Source organism: Lissotriton helveticus, chromosome 8 (genome assembly GCF_964261635.1).
Source record: "Lissotriton helveticus chromosome 8, aLisHel1.1, whole genome shotgun sequence".
Taxonomy (NCBI): domain Eukaryota; kingdom Metazoa; phylum Chordata; class Amphibia; order Caudata; family Salamandridae; genus Lissotriton; species Lissotriton helveticus.
Genome location: NC_136069.1, coordinates 355,396,835 through 355,422,371, shown reverse-complemented (window position 1 = coordinate 355,422,371; position 25,537 = coordinate 355,396,835). Strand labels below are relative to the sequence as shown.

General features: G+C 50.8%; 1 protein-coding gene across 1 annotated transcript in view; it reads left to right on the top strand.

Annotated features, from left to right (window-relative positions):
- The window catches only part of HSPH1 (heat shock protein family H (Hsp110) member 1), a 735,818-nt gene that overhangs the window by 604,948 nt on the left and 105,333 nt on the right, over positions 1–25,537 (top strand). The window contains exon 16 of the mRNA XM_078656001.1: positions 2,611–2,730. Within this exon, the coding sequence (XP_078512127.1) occupies positions 2,611–2,730 (120 nt within the window). The remainder of the gene's footprint in view (positions 1–2,610; positions 2,731–25,537) is intronic.

Below are 25,537 nucleotides of genomic sequence, written 5' to 3'. Positions count from 1 at the left end.
AGGATAACCTTTGGGTGGCAGCTGCGCTTAATAAGCAATAAATACATACATACATGCAGAAACAAACTCCTTCCAAGAAAAGAGTAGAAGCCACAACGGGGGAACAGGAAGGAGGCAGCTTTATTAAAACACAAGACAAATGCATTTCGGCGGGGTTGCCTTCTTCAGTGCCAGGTGAGTGTTTCAGGAGGCGTGTCTCTTCCCCGTTCAAAATAGTCCTGCTCTCTGCTGATTGGTTACACCCTTACACCTAAGCTCCAAGTGGATAGGTGCGCCCTTGCGAAGCTGGTCCACCGTGTAGCAGTAGACCACAAGTCCCAGAATGCATCTTTTCTGGTCCGGGCGAAGCTGGATAGGGTGACAGTACGATGTAGCTGCAGGGCACTCGGGGACAAAAGGACACTGCCACTGTCCTGATGGAAGTTGAAACAAAGGTCCCCTCGAGTCCCCAACACCGCATAAACCATACCTCCGGGAGTCTGTAACGCGAGGGCCATATGACAGTGCAACAGGCCCGCTGAGAGGAACGGTTTCCTCCACATCGCGCAATTTCTTCCCAGTCGGCAGGTGGGCTCCAACGATCCGATACCTCGGAAACAAACAAAGAGCAGCCGCAGCCGCCCACGCCAGTGATGATGGAGCCACTTGAGAATGCGGGGGCTTCTGGAACGCGTCACAGGCAACGCGTTGTAGCAATGCAGAAACAAACTCCTTCCAAGAAAAGAGTAGAAGCCACAACGGGGGAACAGGAAGGAGGCAGCTTTATTAAAACACAAGGCAAATGCATTTCGGCGGGGTTGCCTTCTTCAGTGCCAGGTGAGTGTTTCAGGAGGCGTGTCCCTTCCCCGTTCAAAATAGTCCTGTTCTCTGCTGATTGGTTACACCCATACACCTAAGCTCCAAGGGGATAGGTGCGCCCTTGCGAAGCTGGTCCACCGTGTAGCAGTAGACCACAAGTCCCAGAATGCATCTTTTCTGGTCCGGGCGAAGCTGGATAGGGTGTCAGTACGATGTAGCTGCAGGGCACTCGGGGACAAAAGACACTGCCACTGTCCTGATGGAAGTTGAAACAAAGGCCCCCTCGAGTCCCCAACACCGCATAAACCATACCTCCGGGAGTCTGTAACGCGAGGGCCATATGACAGTGCAACAGGCCCGCTGAGAGGAAAGGTTTCCTCCACATCTCGCAATTTCTTCCCAGTCAGCAGGTGGGCTCCAACGATCCGATACCTCGGAAACAAACAAAGAGCAACCGCCCACGCCAGTGATGATGGAGCCACTTGAGAATGCGGGGGCTTCTGGAACGCGTCACAGGCAACGCGTTGTAGCAATGCAGAAACAAACTCCTTCCAAGAAAAGAGTAGAAGCCAAAACGGGGGAACAGGAAGGAGGCAGCTTTATTAAAACACAAGGCAAATGCATTTCGGCGGGGTTGCCTTCTTCAGTGCCAGGTGAGTGTTTCAGGAGGCGTGTCCCTTCCCCGTTCAAAATAGTCCTGCTCTCTGCTGATTGGTTACACCCTTACACCTAAGCTCCAAGTCGATAGGTGCGCCCTTGCGAAGCTGGTCCACCGTGTAGCAGTAGACCACAAGTCCCAGAATGCATCTTTTCTGGTCCGGGCAAAGCTGGATAGGGTGACAGTACGATGTAGCTGCAGGGCACTCGGGGACAAAAGGACACTGCCACTGTCCTGATGGAAGTTGAAACAAAGGCCCCCTCGAGTCCCTCGAGTATATATATATATATTCCACGTACTCGTCTAAAACTCCTCAAATTCCTTGGAAAAGACGACGCGAACCCAATATTCCAGTGCTAATGCGTGTTGATTGTCAGCCCAGCACCGCCGCCATTACGCGTTTCGATCCTCGTGGGACCTTGATCACATGACACGTTACCAGGTGCAATCCACCATTTTAAAGTGACAGTGCATATTTTCAACATGGACATGAAAAACAGACTATATGGGTGTTTTCACAATGCCATCTCAACAATACATTTTCTAATGTTGAATAATGTGTAATAGTGAATTTTCATTTTTGTGCAAATACATAAACTATATTCCACAGGGTAGAACTGAATTAAAACCAAAGTCAATGCCTGCAAATAACAAACACAATTATTTTGCTCATGCTTGACTAAGGGATATAGAGAAACAATGTCCATCTTTATAAATAATTGTATTAAGATAAATAATTAAGAACATTTGTTAATACTCAGAACTCACTAATGTATATATATTGCTATTTTATGTACGGTGGGACTCACCACTTCGATGACGGGTAATGATTCAAGCATGTGAATCTATGAAAGACACCTATACTGGAGATCTACAGTTTACAGGTAAGTAACTTTTGTTCTTCCCTTTCCTAGGTCCCGGTCTGATGGCTGGAATATTTAAAAGATAAGAGATCTGCTGAAAAATATAATTTCCCATTGGACTCAACATCATTAGAAGTACGTAGCTTTTTGTTCTAAGTATATGTGACCCTGAAATGTAAAATAAGTTTTCCGTTTGTGCTTCATGGAAATGATTTATTTATACTAAAAGATGGATTTAAACATTGACCAGTAATGCTTTTCACTTTTTGATTTGTTGTTTAATATCTTTAGAAACTAGGGACCCCGATTGAAGCGAGGTATCAAGAAGCTGGTGAACGGCCACAATTGTTGGAAAAGCTTGCGCAAAGACTACAATATTATTCAAACATATTAGAAGACTACAGAAACCAGGTAACGTAAGAGACTGGTTCCCCTTTCAACATGTTTATATGTTAGATAATTTTCTTTCAGCTTACATAAGGTGTCATGTCAGTTGTATCACTTTTCCTTGCAATTTGTAAATGTTTTAATTCACCCTCATATGCCTTTCTTGTTTTTTTAAATGGAATCTTCTCTGGTAGTTAACTGGGTCAGTCTGCAGCAAGGTTTTTTTTTGTTCACCGGGTTGTGACTTAGCCAGTGACAATCGGGGGTTGTAAATTTCAAATTTCCCAACTAAAGAAGCAGTTGGCTGTAGGGTGGAGGGGTGAGATGACCATGGTTCTGAATGGACTGATGCTATGAGGAACAGGGTTAGTTCTGACTTACATTAGGTGAGCCTCTGTCTAGAGTGGCACAGTGGGCAAAAAACTATGGGTCGGAATGATACCCAAGCAACTGCCACTGGTTAGACTATTTGCAAGCATTCATCCCATCACCTTGAGCTTGTTTGATTGCTAGTAGTATGCCTGACAACTTGAGACTGGTGCAGCTTGCAATTTCAAAAAGTAGGATATTTGCACCCATTTAAGAAGTACTTTTGTGGGTGCAGATGTTCTACTTTTTTGGCCAACCGAAGACTATATATATTTTGACGATCCTAAGCCACAAAATTGACAAGTTAAAACCTCTGAAACAAACGACAAGGAAAACCAACACAGAACCAACAGAAAAATGAAAAACCAACACAGACCAAGCAGAACTGACTCCAGACCCCCAGACTCATATACCAACCAGTAATGCATTTGAGCAGTGTCACCCCAAACATCACAGCTGAAGCTAAGCCCCTACCCGTTCCACCTGAGCCTAGTAGTTCTTCATTGGAACTCATGACTAAGATCACACAAATGCGATGGCCCTTGAGTCCCTGCTCTGGGATAATTTTTTTGGGTTTTTTGTTTTATATAGCATGAACTAGACCCGAGACATCAGGTATCAGAGCGCTTTACATGAGCACCAGTTTCGTTACAGATAGACACATGAATATTTTTTTTTTGGTGTGGGGAGAATAAATGATTTTCCCAGAATCATAGAATGTTGAGGGTTGTTGCCAAAGCTCGAACCCGGTCCTCCAGCTTCGAGGCCGACCGCTCTAGCCGTAAGGCTACATCCTCTCCCCTGGTTAATCATTTACTTGAAATGTACTTTCACTACACTCACTCATTGTTGTCTCTGCTACACAAAGCCTTGATGGTAGGGTTGTCAAATCGATGAACGTGGGAAGTGCGGCATGTTTCTGGTCCTTGTCTTTTAAAAATCATTTTATCAATGACTGATGGCCTGTGTACTATATTCAAGTTGCAAATAGAAAAAAGAGGAGAGTGTGCAATTAGTTAATAGGGCGAGCTGATTCATGGATCTGGCTGGGCTCTAAGAATCTGTGTACAAGCCGAGCCATGAAAACATTTGGAGTATATGTGGTGCAAGAAAAAACTGTTAAAAAACAATTCTGGGGGGCGTGGCTAGCAGCCGACGATGGCGGCAGCTTAGAAGGCGAGCTCCGAGGCTGAAGCGGCCTCCTCGCTAATCCGACTACTTATCCGGTGACCAAACGCTACCCTGCGGGTAGGAACTGACACCCGGGACCGGGGGGCACACCCGGCGGCAACCAGAACGTAAATCCGCCCGAGGGAAGAGAAGTAAATCGTGCGACTTGCACGGGCCACTGAGCGAGCCTGGAGCCGGGAGCTAACTGCCTTTGAGATCCGGCAGGAAGTGCGGCAAACTGGGCGTCGAGGAACCGGAAGCTACCGAGGACGAGGCAGCGCGGAGGGCGAGAGGAGAGCACAGTCCGTTGGAGTCAGATTGCGGAGACATATGAGCCAGTGCCGTCCGGTGTGAGCTGTGACCGGGACCTGAGTCGGGAGGGGCCCCGGACCCCGCGCCTGAGGCGAACAGCCTAGCCGAGTCTGAGTGCGGACCCGCCATTTTGAATCTAAGCCCGCCGGCGGATCAGAGCGGAGGACGGAGCGGACGGCATCTGCATCGGTAAGGGGTCCAGATTGAAGCATGGGATAAGCGGAGGCCCCCACTTGGAATGTGGTGAGAGTGACACGGGGGTCCGCCTCAAAATCGCGCCGATCCGCCCGCTAATGCGGCGAAGGGGGTGGCGGCACGATCCTGAGCAGCCTCGTGACCCGGACCCTGCACTGTTCCCCACCACCTTTGCCCAATTAACCCCGCCGGCCGGGGAGGGGACGGAATAGATGAACTAGTCTCCGCGGGGAGAGCAGACGAGGGACACTTGCGGCGGCGGCCATTGGGTCCTGACGGAGACCGCTCTCCTATTGTGAGCTCAATCAGACATTAACAGAGTGGCGGAGTCACAGAGTGGACAGTGTCCGGAACAGGGGGACCCCAGTCTTCTTCCTGTGACCACCTGATCCGATCCCTGGGTGGCCTGTCTATACTACCGGCCCGAGCCACGCGATCCTCCATCACGGTGGCCGGTGTAGCAGCGTGACCCGACCAACGGCTGGGTCCTCTCGCTTCAATACTCCTTGGTACCCTGCGCAACATCGCCGGGATCCCTACGGCTGGCAGCGGACCCCTACACCCGTTCCCCCTGGCTCCTACCCCGCGGCGACCCATCGCTGAGAAGAAGGCTGAAATGGCGGGCAAGGGAGTGAAGGGCGGCAACACGCAATCAAGGCTCGAAAAATATGCCTTTGATAGGACGCCATCTTCCCCGGCTGAAATGAAAACGCAGGCGAACAAGACGGTCGACACGGCGGGGGGGAAGAAGGCGACCCTGGAGGACGTGATGCGGGCCTTGTCGCAGGTCCAGGTGACAGTAGGATCGATATCAACGGAAATCACGCTGCTGCGAGCGGACTTCCACAAAATGTCCGAAAGAGTGAACTCGATGGAGGTGGTCACAAAGTCTTTGGTGGAAGACGTCTCAGACCTGCAAATCAATATGGAGCGGATCTCGAAAGAAAATAGGGACCTGCGCGGTAAGCTGGACGAGCAAGAAGGACGCTCAAGACGGAACAACATCCGCATATTAGGGGTTCCGGAGTCGGAAGACACTAGAGCTATGGATCTGTATGTGGAGGGCCTGATCCAACAAGAACTTAAACCCAAGGGTCTTTCGGCATTTTTCTCGGTGGAGCGAGCTCACCGAGTCCCTGGGGGACGCCCTAAAACGGGAGCATCTCCGAGGCCGATCATTGCTCGACTCTTTAATTTCAGGGATAGGGATGCGATCTTACAAGCAGCGAGGAACTCGCCACCGATTAAGATTCAAAACTCGACACTGGCGTTCTTTCCTGACTACACGGCTGAGGTCGCCCGCAGACGGAGAACTTTCTTTGAGGTTAAGAAGGAACTACGAGCGAGAGAAATCCCCTATGCGATGCTTTTTCCAGCCAAACTGAGAATAGTGGCGGACAATAAGACCTGGTTTTTTGATACCTCGGAATCGGCGCATGACTGGCTGGAGGGATGGAGAACGACGGGCAAGCCGCGCCGCTCCAATAGACAGAACAGGCACCGCAATACTGGTACAAGGCCGAGTTCCCAAATATCCGGAGAGGATGCGGGACAGCACTCCCCACTGAACGAGGCTCCAGACCGTGAAGAACTCGAAGAACAGTGACCTCCCGTAATCGTGAGAATGAGCTACCACTGGTTCGGGCCGGGTGGGCCTCCAAGGACACTGGGCAGAGGTTCTCCGAGGATGTGATGGGGGGCCGCTGGCTCCGCAGAGTCCTTCACCCCAGCGAACAAGTACTGTGTTAAGGGTTTGGGGTAGGCACTCTGCTATGTTGGGGGGGCGGGCAGTTCCAAGTCCGTTTAGCAGGGAGGCGGGGAGGGGGGGTGTTGAGGTTGGGGGGGTTTTGTGTTTAGTGGGTAGTTTTGTGGGCTCGGATTGGTTGGGTAGATACACGTATGCAGCAAGGCGAGACTTGGGACATTTGACAGGTCATGTTCATGGAGGCACGTAGTCACCCTTTACCATACCTACTATGGCATATAACACACACACTGACTTAGGGGGGGTTCATCGTGGGTTGGGACCAGCGCCACCTTTACAACTCTTATCTTGGAATGTGAGGGGACTGGGGGATAAGGTTAAAAGAGGCATAGTCTTACAACACATAAGGAGATTCAGCCCGGCCCTGGTCCTACTGCAAGAAACACACTTGATAGGTTCGGCAGTACACGCACTGGACAGAAAAGGCTACCGCATGATTGCACACTCGGAGTTCTCCAGGGGGTCCCGAGGTACGGGGATACTGATGCACCGGTCCTCCAGATACATACTTCAATCCACAAAGATAGACACTCAGGGACGCTTTGCGGCGGCTATTGGCCAGTGGGAGGGGAGACCGCTCAATGTGGTCTCGGTATACGTCCCGCCGGCCCTGCACTCGACTGTGCTCCCGGAGCTGGGGACCTTTTTGTTAGGACTCCCGGATGGAGATCTCCTGGTGGGAGGTGACTTCAACGCAACGACGCACGATACCATAGATAGATTCCCGATACGACCCCAGACACCCGGTCCGTCCCGGCTGACAGACTTCCTGGAAGCACAGGGTTTGGTAGACCTATGGAGAAATTTTCATCCAACGGCCCAGCAATACACATATCATTCAGCATTTCATGCCAGCCTCTCCAGGATCGATTACTTTCTGGCGTTGGGCCATGGACTCCTCACTGTACAGGAGGTGCGGATTGAGCCGAGAGGAATCTCGGACCATTCCCCGTTAACGCTGACTCTCTCCAACCCTGAGCGATCCCACCAACGCGTCTACCCGATTTACCCGGGATATCTTAAGGTACCTATGGTGGCCAAGGCACTCAAAAGTGCGACCAGATGCTACCTTGCGGAGAATGAAGGTTCGGTGTCATCCCCTTCGGTCCTATGGGAGGCCTATAAGACGGTTCTCAGGGGGCAAGCGATATCAACCATAACAAAGCATAAACGCACCCAGAAAGAAGACCTGCTGCGCGTAGAAGAGAACCTAGCCAGGGCCAATGAAGCGCATGTGACGACCCCGAATGGGGACACGCTGCATGCGCTCCAGTTATGCCAGCAGCGTCACACTGACCTTTTACGCATTAGAGAGGGAGCCAACTTGGCGGCAACGGCGAATAGGGTATACGAGATTGGTGATAAGGCCAGTAAACTACTAGCCTGGCTGGAAAAGAAGCGAGAGGGACAAAGATCGATCCTACGTTTGAAGGACTCGGAGGGGAAAGCACAAACCCGCCCGGCCCTGATAGTAGACCTGTTGGCTGATCATTTTCAAACGGTGTATACTCCTGAAACAGCGGTCACACAGGAAGGGGCGGAGACGGCTCTTCTTGGAGTTCCCACTCCCACCCTGTCGCAAGACGGAATGGAGGAACTTGAAGCTGATTTGACGGCTGAAGAGTTGCAATCGGCTATTGCAGCGTTGCACCCAGGAAAGGCACTAGACCCCAATGGAATACCGATTGAAAGGTACAAGACCATGTCGGAGACACTGGCTACTCCCCTGCTTCACATGTTCGTGGAATGCTTGGGAAAGGGTCAGCTACCACTGGATCAGCGTATGGCAACTATCGTGGCGATCCCGAAACCTGGCAAGCCACCAGAAGACTGCGGATCATACCGGCCGATTTCCCTCCTCAATGCTAAAAGCAAAATCTTAGCGAAACTATTAGCCAATAGGTTGTTGCCCCACCTTGCCCATCTAATACACCCAGACCAGTCGGGGTTTATGCCTCATAGGAGTACGGCGCTGAATCTCAGACGTCTGCATGGGGTGCTGGCGAGAGCCCCATTACTGAAGGAATCCGCGGCCATCCTGTCGTTGGACGCCAAAATGGCGTTTGACCTGGTGGAATGGCAGTACCTGTTTGCAGTCCTACGGCACATGGGATTTGGCCCGAAATTCATCGCGTGGATTGGGCTATTGTACAACGCTCCTGTGGCGCGAGTGACAGCGAATGGCCACGTTTCGAGAGAAATTCTGGTGTCAAGGGGGACGAGACAGGGTTGTCCGCTGTCGCCACTGTTATTCGCCCTGGTGCTGGAGCCGTTGGCCACAATCATTAGAACTACCAGGCTGCTGCGCGGGATAACATGGGAGAATGGCTGGGAGGACAAAATATCGTTGTACGCCGATGATATGTTAATATACCTGACTGATCCGGCAGAAGGGATTCCTGTGTTGTTGGCAATATGCGAGCGACACGGTGCCGCCTCAGGATATAAAATTAACTGGACGAAGTCAGTGCTCTACATGCTGCATGGGGTTCCGCCGCGCCTGAATGAGAATTGTCCTCTGTTATTAGAGGAAGTCTCCTTCAAATATTTGGGAATCCGCATCACACGAGATCCCGGGACCTTCCAAGATTTGAACCTGAAACCACTGCTCGATAGACTTAAAACTGATGTCCGGCATTGGAAGTCACTTCCACTGACGTTGCTGGGACGGGCGGCGCTGTTTAAAATGATGGCGCTGCCCCGTTTCCTATACGTGTTGGAAAACACACCGGAAATGGTCCCACCTTCTTTTTTTAAGCAGGTATCGGGACAGTTGTCAGGCCTCTTGTGGGGGAGTCGACCGGTGAGGATCGCACAGGCGAAACTAGTTAGAGACTGGTATAGCGGTGGTATCGCGCTCCCGAACTTGGAGCTCTATTACTGGGCGGCACATCTTAAGGTGATCAACCAGTGGATGCATGTTTCTCAGACCGACCCGGCGTATCTGGCAGACCGGCGACAGCTAGGCACTGCTACCATCTTGGCCCCACTCTACAATAAGGGTCTCACTGTGAAATTGGTTGGCCCGACCAAACACACTGTGACTATCTGGCACAAAGCACAAAGACGACTACACTGGGAGGGTGTGATCACGCGAATGACGCCCCTATGGGACTCCAAAGCCCTGGGGAATTTACGTACAAGCAAGGGTTTTACCCAATGGGACAACATTGGGATCTCCACGGTGGGCGACATGTGGACGAGGGATGGAGTAATTACATTCGAGGCCCTGAGAGAGCAGTATGAATTGACTGTCACTGAAACATACCGATACATGCAGATACGACACGCCTTAATGGCAGCAATATCACCAGGTGCACAGGTCCCAGAGTCGGCGCCTATAGAGGACCGACTTCTCACAGACTACATGGAGGCCAACGCCACCTCCCTAACATACCGCAAGCTGGTGAACAATTTGCCAGACCCGCTACAGACGCTGAGACGCAGGTGGGAGGATGAGCTCGGGGACTTTGATGAGGCTAATTGGAATGCTGCACTGGCATCACCTAGAGAAGCCGGAATCTCGGCGAGGTTCCGATTAGTACAGTTGAAAATACTGCACCGGGTGTATTACACCCGCACGGTTCTTCACAAAATTCAGAGGGCGGAACACCCCCACTGTCTGAGAGGTTGCGGGGAAGAAGGCACGCTGTTTCACACACTGTGGTCCTGTCCGAACATGGTAGAGTACTGGAGGCGAGTGATGCGCACTGTTACCCAAACCTTGCATCTCCCCATTACTCCTGATCCCAGGGTCTGTCTACTAAACATTTGGGGCCCGAATAACCTAACTGCACAGGGGCGGCAGTGGGCAATCATTGGAATGATGTTGGCAAAGCGGGACATAGCGCAGAAATGGGGGGCTCCTGAAACACCTACTTTGGCACAATGGTGCAGAAATATGGACATGCTCATGGTTGTGGAACGTGCGGTGTATCAACGAAGGGCCAACCCACGTAAATGGAACAAGCTGTGGTTGCCATGGAACTCCTATAGGGGAGACCTCTGTGATCCACTACCAGAAGAAGAAGACTTAGATAGCTCAGATGAAGAGGATGGAGTAGAATAGAGGTGGGAGGCGGGAAGGGGTCGTTCACGATTCAGGTGGGTCTTGTGATGTCAATGTGCCACTGATATGGTCGACACTCATATATCCTATGTGATGCTAGGTCTGGCTCAACATGCTGCAATAATGGAATACACTGTCAGCAGTTTTTTAATGCTACCACAATTACCAATCTATGCCCACACTGTTGAATGTTTTTTTGAAAAGTTAAAAAGACAAAATCTTGTTGCGCTACTGGTCGGTGATTGCTGAATGTTGATGCAGCACCAACAATGATATGCTACTACTTGATAACTCTTCTTTGTGCAACAATAAAAACATTTAAAAAAAAAAATAAACCAATTCTGATAGAGACTACTAGCCGCAGATTCCTTCATGTAGAATTATCCCCAGGCGTGAGACTGGATCCGGAAAACTTTTGCCACAGCATCACTGCGCGCCGGGGGCGGGACGACACCAGGCGACTCTGCCCAGGCATCGTCTCGAGATCACATAGGACCCACCCCAGCGTGCCTAGGTCCGTTTTTTCCTTTTCCGTGTGCAACGCGGATCTGGTCCTTGCTATGGGCCTGTTTGGGCCCTCTTTTTTCCTTCCATTGTCCCGTCTTTTTGTGTGAACAGTGTGTGAATGCCTTCGGGCTTCAAGACTTGCACGTCATTTGGGCGTCTTACGTCGGCGACGGACCCTCACCTCATTTGTATGTGGTGTTTGGGGGAGGATCACGGCACCACTGATTGTGCGGCGTGCCAACAGTTGAAGCCGAAGTCGAGGAGGGAGCGCCGGAGGAAACTTCTCTCGGCGCGGCTCTCCAGGTCGACGTCCTCCCCTCGGTCTGCTTCGGCGGACGGCTTCAGATACGGCTGTGGTCGTCGTCCTCGCGCTTCTCCAATGTCCCGGTGGGTAAGTGTTACAGTTTGTCCCCGGGGGCTGCGTTCCGGCCCTCCGGGGGCGTGGGCTCTCCGTGGGTGATGCGGCCAGCGTGTCGTCCTATCCACCGTTTCCCGGTGCTAGGGCGTTGAGAGTCCAGATGGAGACATATGTGGCTGCTTTGCAGGCCTTGCTGGCGTTTCCACCTCTACCTTCCCCCCCTGGGGCGTCAGCGGGTCCCTTGCGCGGGGCTCTCCACAGCGGCGGCGGCTGCTTTGACCCCGGCACCGACTGGTTCGGATCCAGGCTTGGAGGATGTGGTGCTGTTGGGGTGCGGCTCCTCTGGGGCACCTTCTTCAGACCACGGCGTTTCTGCCTCGCCGCAAACTCCTGCGCGAGTCCCTGTGGTGTCGCGGGATGTCGACGGGGCGGGGTCGCATCCCCGAGCCCCTCTCGGTCCTTTGACAAGGTGGTCCTGTCTAAGGCTGAGGTGATGCCGCGCTGGCACTGGCAGCGGCTTTACTGTGTGGAGCCACAGGGGTCGGTGGACCCTCCTCTTCCCGCTCCAGGTCGTGGCTGGGTGGGGACCCCTCGTCCCTCTTCAGGACCTTCTCGTCCCTCCCCACAGGCGCCTGCCTTGTCGGAGAGCGAGTCGGAGGTTGATTCATCCCAGCCCCCGGCGCGCAGAGATGCTGTGGCAAAAGTTTTCCGGATCCAGTCTCATGCCTGGGGATAATTCTTCGTGAAGGAATCTGCGGCTAGTAGTCTCTATCAGAATTGTTTTTTAACAGTTTTTTCTTGCACCATATATAATCCAAATGTTTTCACTGCTCGGCTTGTACACAGATTCTTAGAATCTTCTCTACCAGATACATCGTTACTGAAGGTAAGTAACTCGTACAACAATCTCTTCAAGATTCAAAAAAGCATATTTCTTGACCATGCGGAAGCGTTTAACCTTGATACATCAGATTCATCACTGCATAGACAGACATTTATTCAAAGTGACAGTTTTTAGAAACATTCATGGCTCCTTGCACAACTACAATGTCATTAGTGTACTAAGACGTAAGTTAGTAGTCCTGTAAACCCAAAATGTGGCCTAGATTCTTTTTAATGGAGCAACACTATAGTCTGTTAAATCAGAAATAAGAGGTGCTTGTACAGTGCACATACTGAACTCAAGTATTTAAAAGGGAGCTCTTATGGTATAATAAGAAAAATGAGGCTCGGAAATAAAGTATTTGCCTAGGATCACACAATTTGGACAAGTAGTGTAGCTGGTATTTATTCCTGTTTATCTAGTTATCCAGTATTGGTGTATCTTTCATAGTCACATGCCTGAATCATTCCCCCTCGTCGAGATGGGAGTCCCATGATACAACAATCAAGCAGTACTCAGATAATGCCATAGGCTATAATGGCCCTGAGCCATGTTCTATATAGCCTATCCAGGTCCTTTAAAAAAAAAAAAAGGACTAAATGTTGAAAGCAGCCAGTAAGCTGCCAGAACCCTCTAGAACCTTCCCAGCAGAGGCAGTTTCCTTAAGATTTTCATCGCACGTTGTGTGTGAAGGGAGTCTCACTGAGTTCTACTCAGTTTTCTAACCTTACAGGTTTTTTCTTCAAAATTTCTATTCATCATGACTGATAAGAAAGGAATCTTTCGGCGCTGCAAGACTTGTGGCAATAAAAGAGTTCATGTTGATGATCCTCCCAAAGACTGCATTTACTGCCTCCACCCTGTCCATGAGGTAAAACAGTGCAACATCTGTCACACTTTCTCTTCTAAGACCTTAAGAGACAGAAAGGGGAGGCTGCTTACTGTGGTTACAGTCCACTAAGCACTGCAAGTCAAAGGAGGAGGACAGTGATGGTTCACCTAGACCTCATAAAAGAGCAAGCTTTGAGTAGAAAGACTCTGGAGAGGGCAGGAAACACCTTAAACCCTCTCCAGAAAGCAAGTGCTCAAAAAGGGAGAGACTTTCTAAGGTTTCCTCTGAGCCTTCATCTTCTGTTTCCTCTACCCTTCTGAGGAAAGAAAAGAAACAACACAGCCTCAGCATTTGATCCTGGAAAGAGTAGGATTGAAAAATCTCCATCAACGACGACAACAGCCACTGGGTCATCGACGTCGGCAAGTTACACAATTACGTCGTCAGCTCTCGACATCAGGTACGATGACGACTATGGCCATCTCCGGGCCCATACGGTCACCGCCGTCATCGTTGATGTCTGCCTTGTCTGTGCAGCCGTGATGAAGTCGTCGAAGATACCGTCGACGTCTACAACGTCAACGCCACTTCTGTCACTGATGACAGATTAGTCGACGACACTATTGACAACGTCACCGTCAACGACGATGCAGTCGACGATGATTCCATCGACGACGACACTACCAACTACAGGATTTTCATCAGCAGTGGTCAGAAGCCCGTCGATGATGATTAGGGTGACGAAGAAATACTTTCATCTTGAGATGTCAGCTTACAGTAAAATCTCCTTTGCCATCACACCTTTTGGATCTTCAGGACTCGGATGAAGAGGAAGATGATGGTAAGTACGGAGCATCACACAGTCCTTCGGAGCTGCACGTGAAGTGCCAGGATCTAGACAATGACTACGAGGACCAGAAAAACTACCAGCAATATCTGGCCACGCTGCGTCATTATCAAAGCTACGAATATCAAGAACATCGCCTTAGAGAGATGGCGGACTTGCCGCCAACTTTAATTCAAGACCTTCAAGCTATCCTAGCTGATTACAAGCAAAGATTTTCTTCTCCAGATGTTCCCCAGGAAACGTAAGCCCTTGAAAAACCCAGTTCACCAACAACATCTACAGTGCTATGTACTTTTACGCAGGAGGCTGATACGGTCGACACTTCCTCTTCGGAAGAAGAGTGAGAAGAAGGCGAAATCCCAGACCCAGCTGCTGACCCTTGAGAGGACTACTTCATTCCTACTCCCTCCCCTCCATCACACCATCCAGCGGATTCCCCGCCAGAAGACATAGGGGGTTTCCACAACTTAATGGAAAGGGCTTCTAATTGATTCCATCTCCCCATGGAAATCAAACATACAGACTGCTTCCTGTATGACTGTAAGGAGGAAGCCAGAAAGTCAATGCGCACAATTCAAGTTATTGAATGTGTTGGACCTAAAGTTGTCAGGTCACCTAGGGTAGCCTGGCCTAGGGTAAGACAATCTCTAATAGAGGCACATGTGTGAAGGTTGCACACCACCCAGCAGTAACTCAAGGAAATTCCACTCAAAAATGACGCCACACCAATCTTTGTGGAAAAATATGGTTTGCTTTATAAAAATAGAATGGTTTCTCCATTTATTTTCTTTTATGACTACACCACTATTTCTCCTTATATTTCTTCTTACTTAATTTCACAGGTATCATTTCACATTTCTTTTTGTATATCCTTAAACAGTACAGGAAAATTGCATTTATCAGTGACTTTATCAATTACTATCAGTCTGCATAAAGATCCCACAATTCAGTTTACCAGCATTAATGTACGTTACATGGGTTTTCAGAAGCAGAGGCTGGCCACCTTACAAGCTCAAGTAGAACCGGAACCTTCAGAGTAGATAAACTCCAGTTATCCCCCTGATTACAACCACAAGGTGGGACGGTTAATAACCCCCCCCTCTGCTACTCCGTGTAGATTCTTCTCTAAACTTGCCACAAGGAGATTTGTGTATTATTACCACTTAAACAACACTCCAGATCAGTTTTAATCCGATCGGGTTCCTTATGGAAGTCTTGAAAACACTCGATAGATGTAGTTCACCCTAGCGTGGCAGACCACAAGGTATCGCTCCTCGGCCCTTCGAGCCCAAGGTCTCCAAACTCTTCCCCCTTCACCCCCTCCTTACTTCGTTTCACTGGGCCTCCTGGACCAAAGTTCCGGTTCGCCAAGGGAGGGAAGTTCGGTGTGCTACAGCCCGCTATTTGACCCTCTTCACCCGCTAATCCAGCCCCAGGTGGTGAGAGCTGATGCGAGGAGAACAGGCCACACAAGCTGAAGGGAGCCGGCGCTTGCCTCACGCCCGGTTCCTCCCTAGACGCTGTCTCCGCCTTCGTTGAAGAAGGCAACCTTACTGGGCATGTGCGAGGGGGGGTAGCGACACTCAGATAGAGCCTGCTCAGCTCCGGGGTTCCGCCTTCATCGACAGTTCAGCCGGGAGTTCCTTTAGCCCTCCACTGGGCCTGCGCGGTGCACAGGACGCCTTCACTTCTCTGGGGCCGCCCGCCTACTCACGCTAGTTACCGCTTCGCACTTCCAGGCATGCGCGGAGACCAGCGTCTCCTATCTCTTACTCCAGCACAGCCGCTCCGCTGAAATCCCTTGCCTCCGCCTCACAGAATCCTCAACTGATGCAGGGAGTCTCACTGCCCCTTCTCGGGGGGTCCGGTAGGCAAATCAAAGGGAAAGGGTTTTACCCAGTTCACAGCGAGGCTTAAGGCGAGCAGAGGCCCGAGGATCTCAACAAGGGGGGCCAACTGAAATCTCTGAGCTGCCTCACTCAGATAACAAGGTCCCACCAGAGGGTTTAGTTAAAGGCAAAGGGGGGAACGACTACCAGAAGAGGCTGTCAAACCTTCTGTGAAACTAACTTCTCTCTGTGCGTCCACCTCCCCTCACCACCACCTCACTCCTCTCACTCTCTAAACTACACAAAATGGCTTCCTGACCTCTGCCCTTATATAGCCTGTCCACACAGGGTCCAGTAGAGTCCAGAAGGTTCTGGAAGGCTCCAATGTTAAGCTATGGGGGCATTCTAGGGACTGGCAGTTGTGACAGTTGGTAGCCACCATTTTGTAGATCCAGGTGAATTCCTGTCAGGAAAGGCGCCTAGGCCTAAGGTGAAGAACTATGAGGGTAAAAGAGCATCTATCCCCCAGGCCATCACCCTAAAACACTAGTGGACACAAAAAAAAAATATAAGGGGTATGAGGGGCAAAAAGGGGACAAAATAAACAATGAATAGGAGGGGCTACGCAAAAAGCCAGACAGGTCTAACATGCGTCCCCCCCAGCTGAAAGTGGGGAGAGCTACCCAACCCCTTGGGAGTCCTCCTCACTAAGGCGGAAATACTCAGCGAGACCGTCTGTATTGGCGTGGTCCACTCCAGGCCGATGTTCCACCCGGAAGTCCATTCCCTGTAGGGAGATGGACCACCTCAGCAACTTGGGATTCTCCCCCTTCATCTGCATCAGCCAACGAAGGGGGCGGTGGTCGGTCTGAACCAGGAAGTGCGAGCCAAACAGGTATGGCCGCAGCTTCTTCAGAGCCCACACCACCGCGAAAGCTTCCCTCTCAATTGCACTCCACTTCTGTTCCCGGGGAAGCAGTCTCCTGGATAGGAAAACTACAGGCTGATCCAGGCCCTCTTCATTCAGTTGCGATAACACTGCCCCAATGCCATGTTCTGATGCATCTGTCTGGACAATGAACTCCTTGGAGAAGTCTGGGGCCCTCAGGACCGGTGCTGCACACATTGCCTGCTTCAACTTCTCAAAGGCTTGCTGACAAGCCTCTGTCCAAACTACCCGTCGAGGTTGTTTCTTGGAGGTAAGCTCTGTGAGGGGCGCTACAATGGTGCCATACCCTTTCACAAAGCGACGGTAGTAGCCTGTGAGGCCCAGGAAAGCTCGGACCTCAGTCTGGGTCTTGGGGGGTTCCCAGGCCATGATTGCCTCAATCTTTGCCTGAAGGGGCTACACTGCTCCCCTACCCACCAAGTGTCCAAGGTACACAACCGACCCCTGCCCAATCTGACATTTGCTGGCCTTGATTGTCAATCCAGCTTGCTTCAGGGCCTGGAGAACTGCTTGCAAATGTTGCAAATGGTCCTCCCAACTGCTACTGAAGACAGCAATGTCATCCAGATAAGCAGCGGAGAAACCCTCCATTCTGGAGAGGACCTGATTCACCAGCCGCTGAAAAGTGGCAGGGCATTTTTGAGCCCAAAGGGCATCACACAAAATTGGAAGTGTCCCTCAGGCGTGGAGAAGGCTGACCTTTCCTTTGCTCCCTCTGTCAGGGAGATCTGCCAGTACCCTGAAGTGAGGTCAAAGGTACTAAGATATTGGGCAGCTCCCAGCCGGTCAATTAATTCATCCGCCCTAGGGATCGGATGAGCATAAGTTTTGGTAACTGAGTTCAGTCCCCGGTAATCCACACAGAACCTCAGTTCTGGAGTGGTGCCTGGTGGAGCGGCTTTTGGCACTAGAACCACCGGACTGGACCAGGGGCTGCTGGAAGGTTCTATAACTCCTAGCTCCAGCATCTTGGTAACCTCTCCATGGATGCTAGCCTTCACCTAGTCTGACAGCCGGTAGGTCTTTGACTTCACTGGTGGACTGTCTCCTGTGTCCACATCATGGGTACACAGGTGGGTCCTTCCCGGGACAAGGGAGAACAACGTAGAGTACTGCTCCAGTATCTGGCGGCAGTCCTCCCGCTGTTCAGGAGTTAGGGATGGGGAGAGAATCACTCCCTCCACCGACCCATCCTTTTCTTGAGACGAGAACAAGTCTGGGAGAGGTTCGCTTTCCGCTTCCTCTCCTCCATCAGTCACCATCATTAAGATGACCTCGGGCCTCTCATGGTGGGGTTTGAGTCGGTTAGCATGTAGCACCCGTAGGGGCTGTCGAGGGGTCTTAAGGTCCACCAGGTATGTGGCCTTACCCTTCTTTTCTAACACCTCAAAGGGGCCTGTCCAGCGATCCTGGAGGGCACTTAGCTCTCCAGGCTCCATCACCCACACTTTCTGGCCAGGCTCCAACTCCACCGGGTGAGCGTTGTGGTCATACCACTCCTTCATTACTGCCTGACTGGCCTCCAAGTTGTCAGAAGCTTGCTTCCACAACTTCGCCATTTGGCTCCTGAAGGCCAGCATGTAGCTCACCACATCCTGGGGGGGTTTCCTGGGAGACTTTTCCCATCCATCCTTCACCAGGCTGAGAGGACCGCGTACAGGGTGCCCATACAGAAGCTCAAAGGGGCTTCAGCCCACTCCCTTCTGTGGCACTTCCCTGTATGAGAATAGCAAACAGGGTAGGAGGACGTCCCATTTCCTCTGCAGGCTTTCAGGCAGACTTCTGATCATGCCCTTCAAGGTCTTGTTGAACCTTTCTACCAGTCCATTGGACTGGGGGTGATAGGGAGTGGTGAACCGGTAAGTCACTCCACACTCCTTCCACATTGCCCGCATGTACGCTGACATAAAGTTGGTCCCCCTGTCGGACACAACTTCCTTGGGGAATCCCACTCGGGTAAAGATCCCCATCAGGGCCATAGCCACCACTGGTGCAGTTACAGTCCTCAGAGGAATTGCCTCTGGGTACCGTGTGGCATGATCCACCAGAACCAGGATGAACCTGTGACCAGCTGTTGTTGGTGGATCCAATGGCCCTACAATGTCGATGCCCACCCTTTCAAAGGGGGTGCTAACGACAGGAAGTGGTTCTAGGGGAGCTTTCAGCTTCACTCCTGTTTTCCCACTGGCTTGGCAGGTTACACACGTCCGACAGTAGGTGTTAGACGCCATTTTTATCTGAGGCCAGTAAAAGTGGGGGACAAGCCGAGCAAAGGTCTTGTCCTGACCTAAGTGTCCTGCCAAGGGAATTTCATGAGCCAATTCCAGCAGAAAGGCTCGGTACCATTGCGGGACTACCAAGGCCCTTGATGAACCAGGTAAGGGTACCTTGGGTTCACTGTAGAGGAGTCCATCCTCCCAGTAAATGTGGTAGTGTTCCGCAACGTCCCCTGCTGCCTGGGCTTCAGCCTGTCGCCTCAGTCCCTCAAGGGTAGGGCACTCCTTCTGGCCCTTACAGAACTCTTCTCTGGTAGGCCCTCCCTCCACATGCCACTCAGCAGGGATGGGCAGGTCCTCCAGAGAAACTACTCCCCCCTCCACGGACTCCTGGTCCACCACCGCAGGTGGCCGATCTGTCACATGGGGTGTGGAAGCCGAAGCAGGCTTCTCCTGTCTTCGGGTCTGTCCCTTTTTGGCAGCGGGTTGGGCCATTGTTCCAGGCTCCAACCCAGGCGAACTCCCTCTCCGGGCAGTCGCAGACCTTGTGCTTACACAGGCCCAGTCAGGTGTACCTAGCATCTCTGAATGCGTCCGGTATTCCACCTCTCTCCAAGCATTGTGCTCCATGTCATTCCCCAACAGACAATCAACTGGCACGGCAGGGCTTACGGCAACTCGAAGTGAACCTGCAACCCCTTCCCACTCAAAGGGAACCTCGGCCACGGGGTAGTGGCCCATTCTGCCGTCAGCCATCGCGGCGGGGTGGAGTACATTGGGAATCACCTGCTCTGGAGACACCAGATGACTTCTCACCATAGTCATACTGGCTCCTGTATCTCTCAGAGCCTCCCCTCTCTGGCCATTGATGGTGATCCACTGCCCATACTTGGTAGTATTTGGGGGCACCTGGATCTTAGGAACCATCTCCCGTTCTCCCAGGGACACTAAGGTGACACCCGCCCACTCACCCCCCTTATCTAAGGGCAACTCCTCCCCGAGCGCTACACTAGCTACTCCCGGGGCTTTTCCTCCGGTGGGAGGGGGTGGTCTCTTTGGGCATCTGACATCTCCCTTATAAAGTCCAACACCACCACACTCAAAACAGTGGACAACCCTTGGCTGCTGGCTTTGGCCAGGATGAGGGTTTCTGGGCGGGTTAGCCTTAGGGGTGAAACCTGTTCCCTTTCCCTGGAAACTGTTTTGGGGACTTTTAGAGAACTCCCGCTTTTTATCTCCCCCCTCCTTCTTCTGGGGGGCGCCCTGTCCGGCCTTTTGGGAATCCCCTCCAGTCCCCTTTGAGGACACCCGGGTACTTGCCCAGATGTCCGCCTCCTCTGCAAGCTTCCGGGGGTTGGTCAGCTTGCTGTCCACCAGGTGTTGGCGCAGCTCGGGAAAGCATTTCTCGAGTAGATGCTCTTTCAAAAATAGATCATACAACCCCTCATAATCCTTCACCTCACTGCCCTGTACCCAGCCCTCCAATGCCTTCCTTGCATAATCCAGGAAATCCACCCAGTTCTGGGTGCTTAACTTGTGGCTCCCCCTGAACTTATGGCGATACTTTTCCGGGGTTAGCCCAACCTTTCTAATCAACGCTAACTTCATAGTGGGGTAGTTGGTCTGCTCCTTTGGTTCTAAGGCTAACAAGGTGTCCCTACCAGTAGGAGGCATGTACTTGTACAACCCACCCCCCCAGTGTTTCTCCTGGATCCCATGGGCTCTTAAGGAGACCTCATAGGCAGCCAGCCACTTGGCTATGTCATCCCCCTGACTATAGCTGGCAATTATATCCTTAGGCAGGTAGGGTCTGGACTCCCTGGTTGGTTCTCTGGTTTCGCTGCCACCATTTGGAGAGTTGGCGAGTCCTAACTGTAGAGCCTTGAGTTCTAGCTCTTTTAGTCTAAGCTCATGAGTCATCCTCTGTTCCTCCTTCTCCTGTTCTAACCTGGCTAACTCCCACTTCAGCTTCCTTTTTTCCCTCCTGTCTGTGAGCTCCGCTTCGGTCAAGCTTCCCCCGGAGACACTACTGCCCCCCCAGAGGAGGTCTTTGGTCCTGGGAGTAGGTTTCCCACCTCAAGGTGAAATAATCCCTCTACCTCTATGACCGTGTCCCGGTCTGTCCCCTCATCCTCCTCCTTCCCTTCTCTGCGCGCTTCCACCCAAGCCCTCAAACTGGTCTGGAGTTCCCCCTTCTTGGCACCACGCTTAAAGAACACTCCCATTTGTTGACAGAAGTCTTTTAGCTGGGCCACTGAATAAGTGTCCAGTTCTTCCAGTGCAAATTCCATTTTGCTAAAGGCAATTCAAGGTCAAGCACACAAAAAGAATAGAGTTACAAGGGCAACCTGAAGCTACCTCCACCCCACCACCAGGAATAAATTTGGAAAAAGCAAAAGTAAAAATTAGGAAGGCCGCCAGGAGAAAACTCCAGGTGTAGGTTAGTGGATTTCACTTAGTTACTGCAGAGTAGTCGCAACCACAGTTTTCATCCCACCGCTGCCACCAATATGTTGGACCTAAAGTTGTCAGGTCACCTAGGGTAGCCTGGCCTAGGGTAAGACAATCTCTAATAGAGGCACATGTGTGAAGGTTGCACACCACCCAGCAGTAACTCAAGGAAATTCCACTCAAAAATTACGCCACACCAATCTTTGTGGAAAAATATGGTTTGCTTTATAAAAATAGAATGGTTTCTCCATATATTTTCTTTTATGACTACACCACTATTTCTCCTTATATTTCTTCTTACTTAATTTCACAGGTATCATTTCACATTTCTTTTTGTATATCCTTAAACAGTACAGGAAAATTGCATTTATCAGTGACTTTATCAATTACTATCAGTCTGCATAAAGATCCCACAATTCAGTTTACCAGCATTAATGTACGTTACATGGGTTTTCAGAAGCAGAGGCTGGCCACCTTACAAGCTCAAGTAGAACCGGAACCTTCAGAGTAGATAAACTCCAGTTATCCCCCTGATTACAACCACGAGGTGGGACGGTTAATAACCCCCCACTCTGCTACTCCGTGTAGATTCTTCTCTAAACTTGCCACAAGGAGATTTGTGTATTATTACCACTTAAACAACACTCCAGATCAGTTTTAATCCGATCGGGTTCCTTATGGAAGTCTTGAAAACACTCGATAGATGTAGTTCACCCTAGCGTGGCAGACCACAAGGTATCGCTCCTCGGCCCTTCGATCCCAAGGTCTCCAAACTCTTCCCCCTTCACCCCCTCCTTACTTCGTTTCGCTGGGCCTCCTGGACCAAAGTTCCGGTTCGCCAAGGGAGGGAAGTTCGGTGTGCTACAGCCCACTATTTGACCCTCTTCACCCGCTAATCCAGCCCCAGGTGGTGAGAGCTGATGCGAGGAGAACAGGCCACACAAGCTGAAGAGAGCCGGTGCTTGCCTCACGCCCGGTTCCTCCCTAGACGCTGTCTCCGCCTTCGTTGAAGAAGGCAACCTTACTGGGCATGTGCGAGGGGGGGTAGCGACACTCAGATAGAGCCTGCTCAGCTCCGGGGTTCCGCCTTCATCAACAGTTCAGCCGGGAGTTCCTTTAGCCCTCCACTGGGCCTGCGCGGCGCACAGGACGCCTTCACTTCTCTGGGGCCGCCCGCCTACTCACGCTAGTTACCGCTTCGCACTTCCAGGCATGCGCGGAGACCAGCGTCTCCTATCTCTTACTCCAGCACAGCCGCTCCGCTGAAATCCCTTGCCTCCGCCTCACAGAATCCTCAACTGATGCAGGGAGTCTCACTGCCCCTTCTCGGGGGGTCCGGTAGGCAAATCAAAGGGAAAGGGTTTTACCCAGTTCGCAGCGAGGGTTAAGGCGAGCAGAGGCCCGAGGATCTCAACAAGGGGGGCCAACTGAAATCTCTGAGCTGCCTCACTCAGATAACAAGGTCCCACCAGAGGGTTTAGTTAAAGGCAATGGGGGGAACGACTACCAGAAGAGGCTGTCAAACTTTCTGTGAAACTAACTTCTCTCTGTGCGTCCACCTCCCCTCACCACCACCTCACTCATCTCACTCTCTAAACTACACAAAATGGCTTCCTGACCTCTGCCCTTATATAGCCTGTCCACACAGGGTCCAGTAGAGTCCAGAAGGTTCTGGAAGGCTCCAATGTTAAGCTATGGGGGCATTCTAGGGACTGGCAGTTGTGACAGTTGGTAGCCACCATTTTGTAGATCCAGGTGAATTCCTGTCAGGAAAGGCGCCTAGGCCTAAGGTGAAGAACTATGAGAGTAAAAGAGCATCTATCCCCCAGGCCATCACCCTAAAACACTAGTGGATACAAAAAAAATATATATAAGGGGTATGAGGGGCAAAAAGGGGACAAAATAAACAATGAATAGGAGGGGCTACGCAAAAGGCCAGACAGGTCTAACAGAATGCATATGACAAGAGGGTGTAAAGATAATGATGAGCCCAGCAACAATACTACTAGTGCTCTCTCACATAGAGAAAAAGTACAGAGCCCCAGAAAATTCCCCTTCTTGTCTGTCACGCCATCCGGAATCGAATTCTGTTATTTCGCAGGCGGCACAAAGGAGATCTAAGAACCCAGCCACCCCGATCTCCACTCCTCCGGACAAAGAAGGGCATATGCTTGACATTATGGGAAAGCATTTCTCCACCATGGCTGCAACTACTATTAAGGCGGCCAACGCTTTGGCTATCATCGGACGCTACGATAGACAGATGTGGTCTGATATGGCTTTTCTACTTGACCTTATTCCCATAGACAGAAAGCAGGAGGCCAGAAAGATCCTCATATGAGAACAGGCGGCCTCCAAGACAATCGATTGCGCTATGGACATAGCCAACACGGGGTTCCGCCAAGTAGCAGTGGCGGCAGTTTGAAGATGCCAAGGGTGGTTAAAAGCAACCACATTTAGACCAAAGGTCTAGTCAAAGGTTCTGGATATGCCATTTGATCATTTGGCAAACATATAGATGAGGCGCTTCTATCCATCAAAAAGGACACAGATACACCTAATTCCTTAGGGTCCCTCTCATACAGGAAGGTACCGCTCAGAGGGGCAAAAGGACATGGTTTTTCCACTTACAAAGCAAACTACCAAAGGGCGCAACAATATCAGCCCTACCAGGCACAATATAGTCAATCCTACCAAACAGCTGCCTACAGTCAACCGACTATGGCTGGTTTCTCTCACCAAGGGGGCCGAAAGAGAACATCGACCCAAGGCAGGGACAATGGAAGAAAACAGTGATTTTACCAGGGTACCAGCTTTCCCCTCACTTTCCTCTTCCGTGGGTCAAAGATATCCAGTTTCTTCCAGCAATGGGAGAGTATAACATCGGACCGTTGGGTACTGGATTTGATCACCTTCGGTCACACACTGGATTTTGTACAAAAACCTCCAACTACGCCACCCAGGCGAATCCCTCCCCCTCGTCTTCACTTAATGCAGAAAGAAAATGAAAGTTATGCTCCCAAAAGAAGCCATCGAGAAAGTTCCAGCTCTTCAAAGAAGGCAAGGTTTCTACTCCCGTTTCTTCTTGATTATGAAAAAGTCAGGGGAATGGAGACAAATTTTGATCACAGAAAGTTAAACAAGTTCCTGAGGAAACAAACTTTCAGGATGGTAAGTTTGACCTAGGTCTTACCACATCTCTACAAAGGAGATTTCATGACGTCCCTCGATTTAGAAGGCGCTTATTCCACATCCCCATTCATCACAAGCATAGAAAATTCCTCAGATTTGCGGTGGCTGGTACCCACTACCAATTCAAGGTTCTCCCTTTCGGCCTCAAATCTGCACCCAGAATATTTACATGTTGAAATACAGCCCTCGGATTGATATCTATCTTTCTGTAGTAGGAAATCTCTGTGTATAGTCATAATCTAGTGAATAGTCCCGCCCATGTGCGTGGACCCCGGAGCAATCAAAAATAATCTAAGTTGTCCAAAAAATGCAGAACTGCACAGACACTTAAGAGAGAATTTAAAGACAGATAATGCAGCCTATATCCACAGGCTACACTGTCCAGTACTTCAACTAGAAATTCCACCAAAAATCCACAAACAGTACAGCATGTCCAGAATTCTCCACAGAGAAAAACCTTGCCTTTACCAGCAAAACCCTCTGGAATGATAGAGAAGAAGGAGTGGACAGACAAGCCCCATAGGCTGCCATTATGTGGCTCAAAACAGGATACTGTGCCTTTAAGAGAACTTTCCAGAACTCTCTCAGCATCTCAGAATGCACTGCAGGTCCCTTTAACTTTCAATTCTTTTTTCTGCCTCCTGCCAGTAGGACCCTGGAACATTGAGCTCTCCCTTTTCAAGGGTTTATTGGTGATTTTTTCACTTTTTCAAAGTATTTAGTGCTTTCATTGAAGGACTTTGGTGTTTTTCTTCCTTGTGTGTGTCTTGGTCACTCTTTTATTTGTCAAGATGCCTGCTTTGTTTGACAAATGCCCAGAGTGTCCGAGGAAGAAGGCCAATTCGGACCCACATGAGGTGTGCATCGTCTGCCTTCCCTCATCTCAT